Source organism: Strigops habroptila, chromosome Z (genome assembly GCF_004027225.2).
Source record: "Strigops habroptila isolate Jane chromosome Z, bStrHab1.2.pri, whole genome shotgun sequence".
Taxonomy (NCBI): domain Eukaryota; kingdom Metazoa; phylum Chordata; class Aves; order Psittaciformes; family Psittacidae; genus Strigops; species Strigops habroptila.
Window position 1 is genome coordinate 5,299,341 of NC_044302.2, and position 12,474 is coordinate 5,311,814.

The 12,474-nt window shown below is 37.1% G+C and overlaps 1 protein-coding gene across 4 annotated transcripts in view; it reads right to left on the reverse strand.

Moving 5' to 3' along the window:
• CDH13 (cadherin 13) overlaps nt 1–12,474 on the reverse strand; it is a 509,619-nt gene that overhangs the window by 39,664 nt on the left and 457,481 nt on the right. For all 4 annotated transcript variants that reach the window (XM_030469853.1, XM_030469854.1, XM_030469852.1 and 1 more), the window contains exons 12-13: nt 4,585–4,818; nt 3,025–3,240 (exon numbers count right to left, since the gene is read on the reverse strand). In XM_030469853.1, the coding sequence (XP_030325713.1) occupies nt 3,025–3,240; nt 4,585–4,818 (450 nt within the window). The remainder of the gene's footprint in view (nt 1–3,024; nt 3,241–4,584; nt 4,819–12,474) is intronic.

Below are 12,474 nucleotides of genomic sequence, written 5' to 3' on the forward strand. Positions count from 1 at the left end.
TTTTCTGGTGGAAAACTAGCAATCTGCCCATATACCTCGGTATCTTACACTTTCTATTTCTGGCTGACAAGAACTAAATTTTTCTTATTCCAAGTATATCCATCTTTCCAAGGGCTCCTGGGCAACTCTGCAGTCTGTACCCTGTTATCTCTCAATATACTGAACGCAGTAGGGTAGCTGCAGAATAGATGAAACTGCTGCTTTCTGCATGCACTACAGTTTTAATCAGGCTCTTCAGTTCTATGCCCAGATACTTCAGAAATCTACCATGTATGACTTCTTTCCCGATTTACGAAGGAGGCACCTATTCAAAGTATAGATAATAATTGCACCATTTAAATGATAATACCAAGATGTTTTGCATGGGGAGGAGATTCATGCAGGGCATTTTTGCCATGAACAGCTCTTTCATAGGGCTATCTATCCTCACACCAGATGTCAAATACGAAAAGAAATACTTTGGCATGAATAACAAAGTTCATTTGACTGAAGGATTTACCTCCTAGGAACAAGAGCCTCATAAAACATAAACACTGGGAGCAAAGTGAGCCACGTAAGGGCTTTTGCAAAAATTAAACCCATAACTTGCCACTAGAAATGGGATGTTTCATCTGTTCAATAAGCACTAAAGTTCTCTTTGTTTTTATGGCATCGTAATCTTTGATTACTCTGATAAATATTTGGACTATGCAAAACATTGCAATGGAACTAATCACAGTTATAAAAAAACCTATGTGTGAAAATGAATTAGGAATGCAATGAAACCAGCATATTTTAGAGAAGTTCAAATACAGAACCACATTATTTTAACTGCCTCCTGGCCTCGTTCTTTTATGTCTCCATGTAGTCATTTACACCTGAGGAAAATGGTTATGAAAGTTGTTATGCTAGCTGGCTTTGCATAAGCATAATTAGGTCACTGTACCAGGCATGGAATACCAGCCTCGCTCTGTACCACTGGGTGAACCCAAACCACACAGCTGACTAGCAGTAAATTTTAAAACAAAACCATGGTCCTGTGTGGAGGATTAGATCTCTCTATGTTGAAGTCTGTCTGTGGAATCCATGCTCTCACTCACAACTGTATAAAACAGCCTCCACACTAAGAGGGAGATCTCTCTTTTCGCCTTCTTTCAGCTCACCCACTATTTTCCTTAGCTTTGGTTTTATTGCTCAGGCCACATCCAGGAGCATCATATTGCTGGTAGATCATGTGTGTAATTGTACTCTACCCTTTACTTAAAATTACGACTGTCCCCATACTTATTACAGTTCTCTGAATGAATGTAAGGTTGAAGAAAGGCTCTAGGCATGTCTGTATTGCTTCACGGTGAAAAGGCTATTCAGTGTTATTTATTCTTTTATAGTAGATGAGGAAATCGCTGTCATTCAGAGCACCATGCACTATTCAGATGCCAGGGGCCTATATTCTGCCTAAAGCTGAGCTGGAGAAGATCTGTAGTCAAGAAGAGCAACTCAAGAAGAACTTTCCAATACCTAGAACTGCTTCTCACAGTTCCACTCTAGGAAAATGGTCAGATGACTTTAGGGGCTAGATAAAAGCAACATGGTTGCTTTCAAAACCAAAAAGCTTTTCTCTACCTCATTGTATTCTGAGCAGATGCATTAATGCAAATAAAGTTCAAGTGCAAATCATGTCAGATAAAAAAGTAATTCCAGTGGCTAAAGTCATGCCTAGTATAGCACCAGCAACATTTATGGAGTGGTAACAAGCATACACGTGGATCAATAGGCTGCGAATCTATATCACTGGCGTGATTGACTGATAGAGTCACGTGCTGTTGAATATTTTTAACATACTACTTCTAACAGCTGAAGTCTGCATTTGGTTCCAGCAGTCTAAACCCAGAATAACTGAACCAAAGCAAACGGAGATACTTCAGATGTCACTGATTGGAACAAAGATTGTGATTTGCGCTTCGCTTTTATATGGTCCTTTTCATCTTCAAACAGCATCACAAACATTAGCTAATTCTAATTCTTTCATAATGACCTTCCTGCTAACCTTTTGGGATAAAAGCAAGAAACTGTAAGAAAAAACCTGGCAAGATGTGTAATCAAGCACAAACCAAGCCTCAGATGTGAAAACTATCTCTGCCTCATGCTAGATTTTATCTCAGCAAGAATATAAGAACTTTCAGCAAGGCTCATGTATTAATTCACCATTGAATGTATTTTACTAACATAAGACAATGGTAATAATCCTTGAACAACAGATTTACTGTCACAGTTATGGGACACAGCTATTCCCTTTAAACAGATAGATAAGGAACTCAAAATAATATTGCATTAAAAAATCTGCTGGGAGCTGTCACAGGACAAGCCAGTGAACATCTAAGTTAGATACTCTTCAGTCATTCTGGGATTTTTTTACTCCTTCCAATTAAAGTAAGGAATTTCGTGAGTCTTTTTTAGAAAGTTTGCTTGGAAGCAGCAGAAGCTTTCTTTACCTACCATGTCTCTGCCCTCCAATCCACTCCTGCAATTTGATTATCAATTCTGGGTGGCTCTAAGCCCAGAATCTCAAATAAGTTCCTCATGTTCCAGTTGCTTGCGCATTTTGTACAGAGGAGTAGATTGAAGAAGACAGTACTCATTTTCATGGTGACCCAGAACAGCTATTGTTACAAGAACACCTTTAATCTCCTGTTTCTGTTTTCGAATTGAATTCAAGTAGGGAGAGATGAAAGGAAGTGTCTCACTAATCTGCTACTACAGCTGGTACTTCCTGGTTGATATGCTAACTCTAATTCTCTTTGATTCTTAAAATTACTGCTTCTATTTTTTTATTTGTCAACCAGGCATTCGTTCCTATTTTTGACAATGAAAAAACCCTTCCCTCCCTCTTTCTTATAGCTACTTCCTCAGGAAAAAAAACCTCAAACTTACTGCATTATGATACCAATGCATGAATTTAACCTCTCCCTCAGTAGGTTTTCTTACGCAGTGTGCAAATGAGACATTAAATAATACTTTGCTACTTACAGTCAGGAAAAGACTTACAAAGCAAGCTGAAAAGCGAAAGAAGAATAAGGGTCATGCTGATATGAAGGGCATCGGCTGCACTGCAATCCATTTTGGATTTCTTGCAGGCACACACTTGCAATTTCAACTCTGTGTTGTTAGTCAGAGGCGGATTCCCAGAATCTGTCACCGAGATTGGGATGTTGTAATTGGCCTTTTTCAGGTTTTGAAGCAGGATGACCTGGGCATGAGTATCTGCAAAAGATAAGGTGAGAATTAGCCAAATAGTGGTTGTTTGGAAGGGAAGAGGAATCTGCAAACAGGCATGCTACAGTTACTTCTGGAAATTAAGAAGAAAATGAGAACAGCCTAAGGAAAACATTAAAGAATTTAATTGGAGGTAAGAAGAGGCAGTACAGAAATTCTTTCCTGAGCTGAGAGCTAATTGCAAACTTATTCCAAACCCCACCAAAAGAAAGACTTTTAAGAGCTTCTTTTTCTTTAAATACGTTATTTAAATGTCTGCAAATTATTGGCAGAATTTACCTATGGAAACTAATACACTAATCAAATGCTAAGGCATGTCATCCCCAAAGCAGCACAATAGGGAAGAATATGTTATTTGTCAAATGAAAAAACCCTTCCTGCAAGCAAGTACAGGCACAGCTGTTTAACTTCTTCCCCAGTTTGCCTGAGAAGGCAGCAAGGAGAATAATGCCCCTTCAAACGCACAGATCTGCTCTGCCTGAGCAACAGTGGGTCATAACAGCTACTGGCACACAGGTGAGTGTGCAAGTTCTTTTAGGGGTGTTAACAGGGAGATGGTTTGGTGTTTGGAGAACAGCAAAGAAAATGACTTCTCCACTTTGTCCTGCAGCCAGGTACAGATATCCCGGCTGCATCCACCTTTATTTTTTTTGAAGAAGAATATGAAACAAACTGCTAAAAGATTTAATAATGACAGAGATAGGTACTACATGCTAGAAAACAATCAGAAATAATCTACATTAAAAAGAAATCATAGAATATACTACTTTGAGTTTACAATTTGGCATACGAACTTTCTGTAATTGCATAGCATGTGCTTTGATCCTCTTACCAGTAGCATATGGTCCCAGTGCACAGGAGTATTTTATATGTGAAGAGTTCAAATACTTCAAATTCGGAAGTTTTTCAACTTATAACCAATTGTAACATTGTATATTGTAACAATAATCTGCTTAAGCCTATGCAAAAGTTACGTGCTGTCCTAATGCAAAGCGTTAGACAAATTCCATGCCATGAAATATGGTGATCTTTACAAAACTACAAGTCATTAGTAGACTTTCTTTAATGCAAAACTGAAAGAGGAAAGTTTGTTCAACATGATAAGAGGAGGAGAAAAAGTCAGATTTCAGAGAAAGTGCAGACAGACTGTTAGTATGTCCCACCAGGTAGCCAGTAAGAGCAAACAGTATAAAACACCAGCAATGGGTCCATCCTGCAAGACTTTTGCGCACAACTGCTCCTAAATTTACAAAATTGGCGGCCTCAGGGTGAGTATCTGGGATGTAGGGATAGGGGTACAAAATGTAAAATTTAAAGAAGTAATAGACTTACCGTTAAGCTTGGCGAGTCTCCACATTTTTTCTGGGCCAGATTGCTTACTCAGTTCAAATTTGAATGGATCTGTGTTGGGAGGAAGGTCTTTGTCTGTTGCTCCGAGTATCACTACCCTGAGATCTTTCGCATCGTCACAAACTTTTGCCAGTGTTGGGTAAAGGGATGGGACGTTGTCATTAACATCCCCCAAGGTAATGTGTAAAGTTCCTGTACCAGTAGCAGGAGGGTGACCTATATGAAAAAACAAACATGTATTTATTAAATCATACTTCCATAAACACTTACTCTTATTTGTACCTACATGTTTGTGAAGGGAAACAATTTTTGTAGTTCCTACCTCTGTTATATCAAAATTATTACTTAAAAAATTGATGAGTCACTATTGTAAATTCATTGATGTACTTACAGAATGCAGCCTGTCTGATTCTCTACAGCATGGATAATTATTTTAAGGAAACCTCCAGGAGAGGAATATTTTGAAGTTAAAATGAGATTAGGAAGTGAAAAGTTATCTGGAAAACAATCTGTTCATAAATACATACTGAGAGAAACACATTAAGAAAGATGCCCTAGAACAATGGCATGGTATTAAAAGAATCAAGAACAAGACAAGTAAGAGGAAATATGACAGCAGAGAGGAATCAATTTGTATGCTGGGTGCCCATAACCAGGACAAGACCAGGTCATTTCCCAGCAACCCTTAGGGCCACATACAGTTATGTCAGCAGAAGTGAAACCTTTCAATGTGCAGCTCTGGAAAATGGTATCTTTTCTTTACCCAGAATCACCCTGTGCTAGCAGTGGAGTTTCAATCCTTCTCAAATGATTTGCCAGCCTCAGCCCTAACCTGAGAGAACCAGCTTCAGGGGTGAGGATGTTGTCTACTCACTGTGGTACTGCTACAAACCTTTGCGCCAAGGCTGTGACTGACAAAGCAGCCGTGGCACTGGAAGCTTTTGTAACGAGACATCTGCCCACTGGGAGCCAGAGTGAGACTAGCACCTCATTTCACAGAGGTCACAGAGGAGCTGACAAGTGGTAATAACTTTCAGCTACTACAGATGTTTGCATGGTCAAGCCAGTAGCCTACTGCTTTCAGTCTAAAAGCTCAGTATGTTTTATAGATCCCTTTGCCATCCCATTTTAACTGATGTCAGAGTTTTCTAAATGCACATTACTTCCTTCATTGTATACCACAATTCATCATTTGAAATGCTGCACTTCTGTGTTTTTATTACTCATTTTTCTGGTTTGGAACATCAGATCTATGATCTCTGCACATCCCTTAGCTATAAGCCTTTAGCAGGTAGAAAGGATCCAAGAGGTTGCATTTAACCTGTAAAGCGCTAGTGCAATGTGTCATGGTAGTTTTAAGTTTAGCACTGAAAGAGGTACATTTTAGCATAATTACCCTGCCTATAGTAGCCCAATAAACTGTGGAATTATTGCTGTATTGTGAGTGCATCCTAAGAGAGAAGTAAGTACCCTGTGGTCTGGATCTGATAAACTACTAACTGTACCAGAATGTAATTAGTCGTTCCAATAACAAACATTACTAATGGTGACACTTCATCTGTTTCATGCACACATAAATGCATAACAAAGACAGAATTTTCATAGTTCTTTAGCTGTTCCCCTCCCCTCATCTCACACTTTGTCATCAGAAGGGCTAGGGTTGAGTTCTTTTTAATGAAAAAGAACCTATTTTTCACTTTTTATTGGACTAATTGAATTTGCAGAAAGACTCCAATACATTTTTTGTTCTTGGTATATTATTAAGTAAAGTCATACGGCAGAATGGATGAAAAGACGTTCGAGTATTTGAAATATAATCATAAAAGCCAGCCTTTCATGCACTTAATTAAACTGCTGTCTTTAATTTTGAATGCATTATTTCCACACTGGACTGATAATGTCTTCTGCATTGCCCTTCTTATCTTTCTCTGAAGTCAGTAATATTAAAATCTGCCTTTTGAAATTAAGAAGCCAACAGCATTATGAATGTACTGTTATTTTGTCAATTGCAGATATGGCTGCATTTTCTCTGCTGTGCAAATGTTTCACCCTCTTTGTATAGCTTATGGGCCAGCCAACTACTATGCACAAATAGAGAGAAAGGAAATTGCTTCTGTCCATTTCAATGACTTATTCTCTGGTTGGTTTTTATTTATAATGATTTAAGCAAAATCTTCTGGTGATTTATGAAGACCTCCAAAAGTAAAATAAGCAAATGTGAAGGTCATAAACTGAAGCTTGTTAATACGCATGTCATAAGAAAATACAACAAAAAATGAATCAAGGAAAAATGGTCAGAACAGATCCACTGGGAATACATGACTTTCATAAATTTGACAGTATTATGCCTTTGAAATAATTAAAAAATCCCATGATCTCCAGACAGCTTTGGCTTTGATATGAAAGATTTTAAGTCCGAAATAAAACTTCTCTTAATTTGTATTATAAAACCTTGAAAGCAGAATTAATGTGCAAACTAAGACATAAAGGACTCTGTCCAACAACCCTTGGGAGCAGCTTTTCAAAAGAGTTCTGCTCCCGTATTAGTCAGTGAACTGCGTTGGCCAGTTCTCCTGAGGCTGAATGCTTCAAACTTTTCGGTGCCTTTAGGGACATTTAGGACAGAGATCATTTCAAACTCCTGCTAAGGCTCCCACAAGTGGCACAGCCATGAATATGTTATGACAAATATATGAATGCAGCAGTATTAGTCAAGTGTGTAAAAGCTGCTAAAACAGAGACCGAAGGATGGCTAATTTCATACTGAAAGTGGAAGCTTGGTATTGAATCCTGAATTTAATAATCTAGGGCAAAACTGAGAACCTTTACAAGTAATCTTCAATTATACTGAAATGCAAAGAAGGTCTTTCAAGTTAGTTAAGGTCTGTGGGACTGGAACTTTGATCAGCAACACTAAAACAGCACATATTCATCTTAGAACATGCTGTAGTTAGAAATGTATGATGGATTGTATCAGGACTGGTAATTTCTTCATATCCTGGCTTTAGACTGCATACAAAACTTCTAATAGTAGTCTGCAGTTAAGCAATAGCCATTGCTATTGCAGGATGCAACTAGTGAAAAGTAGACTAACAAAAGTAGTTCTACTTTATGAGTTAGAGAGTGCCACAGAATACGATGGGGTCTATTGTCTAGGAAGTAGAATCTGTAACTCAAGGGACTGTTACCAGAATGTTTTAGTGCTATCAGCATAAATGACCATGTTGCTACCTTTAGTTAAGAAAAAAATTAGTTTCAAAAAAAAATTACAGATACAGATTCTTTGTTTACTTCTGAATTTTAATGAAAAGACATTCAGAATCATATAAAAATTATTACTGTAAAGCCTTAAATTATAAGCCCTCTGTGGAAACACGCAGCCAAGAAATTTGAAAACTGGCATTCAATTTAGGTCCAAAAGGTTCCTGTAGGAACAACAACAATGGCATTTAGACATCAAACTACTCAAAGGAGACTGCCAATCAGGTACTTAGATTCTTAAAAGATACCAATTATGCGCAATGATGGCCATGAACCAAGATGACATTTCTCTTAAGTATCAAGACTTGTATAAAATGGCATGTCTAACAAGCAATCATATAGTTGAATGGCTGATGATGCATTTAATCTGAGCATAACATTTTTATAGACATGAAGAGCCATTTTATGTTGCTCTTTCTAGTTTTCCTACAGAAATGTGATGCTGTTGTATACAGATTTCTAACATGGCTGAGCTGTGCTCTAGGAAATTAAGACAGTAGCTGGAATGCTTTGAATTTGAATTAAGACATTCCTAATCAGTTCACACTGAAATACCAACAGCTTTCATTTATTTGAAATGACAGCAAAAATACAGATTTGGGAATTGAGGTTTGCTGGTATGTCTCACACAATAAGAAGTCAAGCACCCCTAAAAAGTCAGTGAAAGCTGGGAACTTAATTTTTAGGGGTATTCAAAGAAAAACTCATCATGTGACTGAGGGTTGTCTATATGGCATCCTATTTCTTTACACATGTAAACACTCCTGCACTTCTATCTTGCCTTCTTACTGCTAGCATTATAAAAGACTTACTGAGGGATCTGCACTGCAGGAGTAAGTGTTCAGTAATGTCTCAATGTGTCACCACATCTTGGGTAGACATATCTACAGCAGCTTTAAAAGAGTCAATGCAGATACTAATGAATACATAGCATCAAATTATTAATATGAAAGTTGTTTTCTTATGTTTCAACTCAAAGTGTGACTTTCATGGGTCGTTTTAAGTTCATACATGTTTTAATTTAGTGCTGAGGAACACTTGAGGAATACAATGCTGGCTACAGGTATCTTGGCCATGTCAACCTGCTATTTGCATGTTCAGTAGTATTTTTCTCCACTAACAGCACTGTCAACAACAGAGAAACAATTAGGCACTTCATTGTTGGAATCACAACAGTTATCATGTTTAGATACGCTATTCTATTCTAGAAGTACAGCTGAGCATGAGCATAAGTAAAAGCAGCCATCCATCAACACTAAATTGTCAAGGTCCACTTAGAGAAGCTAGTCAGAGACATTTCAAGATAGAGTTGTTGGTTAAATACATCTTGAAAAGAAAAAATAACATAAAGTTTAATCCTTTTGTTCCAGCTTTCCTTTTTTGATTTGCAGCAAATCTCAAGATTAGCCTAAATGATCCTGATTACATTTTTCCAAGCGTTCAAAAGCGTTAGGTGAGTTTAGATAGCTCTTGAAGAGATGAATATTCCTTAAACTAGTGGAAAGGTTCTTAAGAACATTGCTGCTTTAAGTATAAAATCGTATTTGGTCAACAGACCACCCCAAATCAAGGAATTAAACTAATATTTGTCCACCCTACTTTGAGATTTCTGAGTTCTAAAATTTTTAAATCCCTCTTTAGGATAACTAAGGTGTATTTTTTTGTATTTTTTCTTTTAGAACTGGGTATTTAAAATATTTTTATTTTAAAATCTAAAGGGTATTATAAACTAAACAAATAGGATATAACAATCTTCATTGGGCAAATAAAATTTCATTTAATTAATGAAAACTAACAGGAAAATCCTCAAGAAATATTTTCCTTTCTAGTTTGATTCTTTTTTTTCTTTAGTTTGACACTAAACTTGACTTGATCTAAAATAAAAGAAGCACAAGGGAGAACAAGAATTATCAAACACGAAGTACATCTCCACGTGCTTTGTGAAAATGAGCTTTAAATAAATCAGATGAAAATCATTTTACTTGTAAATAATATAATTTGTTTAGTAACACGGCTAAGGAACAAAGTTTAATAATTGACTAACAAGAAAAATGCCGGGCACACTAAGCAAAAAGTGTTAAGTCTGGGAGGAAATGAGACTGCGTGTTCCCACTGAAATTTAGAAAGTTCACCTAATGGTAACAAAAGCTACACACAGGAAATATCTACTTAGAGCTCTAATGGTTTGCATCTTGGTCATTACAGCAAGGGAATATGTATGTTAATGACTTATAAATCTAATTAGAAACAAACATATATGTATATAAAGGAATTTAATTTGAAATATTATACTTTGGTTTTTTAAGAACATCAGAGATTGGATTCTGGCAAGTTATCAAATTTCCAAAGAAGTCAACCATTCTAGAGAATCCAGACATATCTAAGCTACAGTATCTGACACACATATCTAAGCTACAGTAATCCTGGAAACCAGAACAGTTTTTAGGAAGAACGGAGCATGAACCTTTTCACATGATCATTACGAATGGTAAGAAGACTTCTGTACTCATTTCTTCTGATTAAATTAAGCTTCCAGTACCATCAAATTAATACACATTATCTATGCCCTTCTATGCCATGATGCAGAAATTACAAGACCATTTAATTCCTAGAGCAAGCAATAGGATATCCAGTGCCATACAGATTCCCTCTCAAACTGAGTGGAAATTCATTTCTTTAAAATATTATTAGAATATTTATGCTTTACCATTTAGCAGCAGTTGTTAAACCACTCGCACTATCACTTATGTAACCCAGAAGCTCAGCTCCAGCTTTCCAGCTTTTTTCCTCCACTTCCAATTTTTTGCTGCCTAACAAAGCTACACATGTACAAAATGGGTCATTAGTTACAGTATTAAAAAAATTTCTTCATATTTGAGCAGAAAAAAAAGCCTTTGAGAATGCGAGTTCATTAGTTTCTGGCTCAACTACCTTTCCTCTGAACCATCATGCATAAGCCTGATCTCTATAAACTACATCTGAATCATAGTGATATTGGGGGCTGTTTGGAACTGCAATGATGCCTACAGAATTTCCTTCATTTTACTGTCATGTAACTGACTGTAAAGTGTAAGACTGCCTAGGATCTCTTCTGGGATATAGATTTTCACCAATATATCTTGTTTTCGGCTCTACATTTTCCTAGAGGAGAATACAGCAAGAAAGGAGGCAAAAAAGAATGAAGCGAGCATTGCAGAAGTTCCCAAATTGTCTGGAGGAACGGCCAGCCTGTGCACTGTGTGATTAGTCTGAGTAGCTCTTCTGTCTTTAAAATTACTATACTTCAAATATGGGCTGCGAGAAATAATACTTCATGCTTTCTAATGATACGGCTATGAGAATCTAAACACAAATTTCTGCCTCCTTCATGATTTTTTTTTCCCCTCCGTATGGTGCTTTTCTAATCAGAAGATGTGGGCATCCGAGGTGATTTGACAGCAGGTACCTTCACTACAGGTATAAATCCCATTCAGGCAGGCGTATTCCATTGCAGTTTGTGTTCAAGCTGAACTCTGCTAATGGTTCAACCACAGTAAATGGAACCAGTAGAGTGGGAAGATACCAAGGTTTGCATGTGCTGCTCAGAATCTGACATATTTGAAAACCTTATAATGAGACTTGAAAAAATCTCATAAATGCCATATGCTGACATTTCGTATTAAAGAGGTCCCAGATTTCCCATGAGCTGAAATTTCCTATGCATTTCCTGTCGGTATTGCATATAGATATTTGTCAAAATGTGTAAAATAAATAGTCTTTAAAAGTTACAATCCTTCATTCAGTCACTCAAATAATATATGCAGATCCTATTTTTCAGTAATTACATTTCCAAAGAGCAGAGTTCTTTCGGCATATCAAATTGCTACTGACATATGTCATCCGTCTTAAATACTGTTTTCAGCATTCTAATTTCTTTTTCTAATCATGGCTCCGTGATGACAGATTAGAACAATATTTTGTGTGCAATTCATATTTTACCGAAATTTAAAATGGCAAGAAAAGGATGAGTATTCAATTTACTTTCTCCTGTCAATTAATACAGCAATTAAGATAAGGGGTATAAAACAGGCTTAATTGGGTTGCCATGGCAACTAATTGCCTGAATTTTTTTTCCAAAATAGCATGTTTTAGGTTGAATCAATCTATGGTAATTTAATTATGTACATCATGAAGCAAGAGGACAGGTTAGATACATGTAAGGAAAAGTTCTAACTGCAAATTGCTACACATCTCTCTGTTGCCCCAGCACTTTCTAGATGTCGCCTGTTACTGCTCATTACACATAGTACAGAATGGATATATTTCTTTTTAATGATTGGCAGTATCAAGACTTGCACAATATATGGGATTTGGAATTGCTTGGGTGTAGTTCAGCTGGTCCTTGGAAACAGGGGAAAAAGACTCTGACTCATGTCTTCCCCATTTTGCTTTGCATGTGCCACAGGGAACGGGCAGTAGTGCTCCTCAACTGGCTGCTTTGTACATATGCAACTGGACACAGTCAGAGAAGCAATACCAGGTCGTGGATCTTTTAGCTTGCCAGTGTAGCTCAAGGCAAATACTGGAATCACAACAATCTAGAGTCACACCTTTTTATGGGCCTCCGTATCT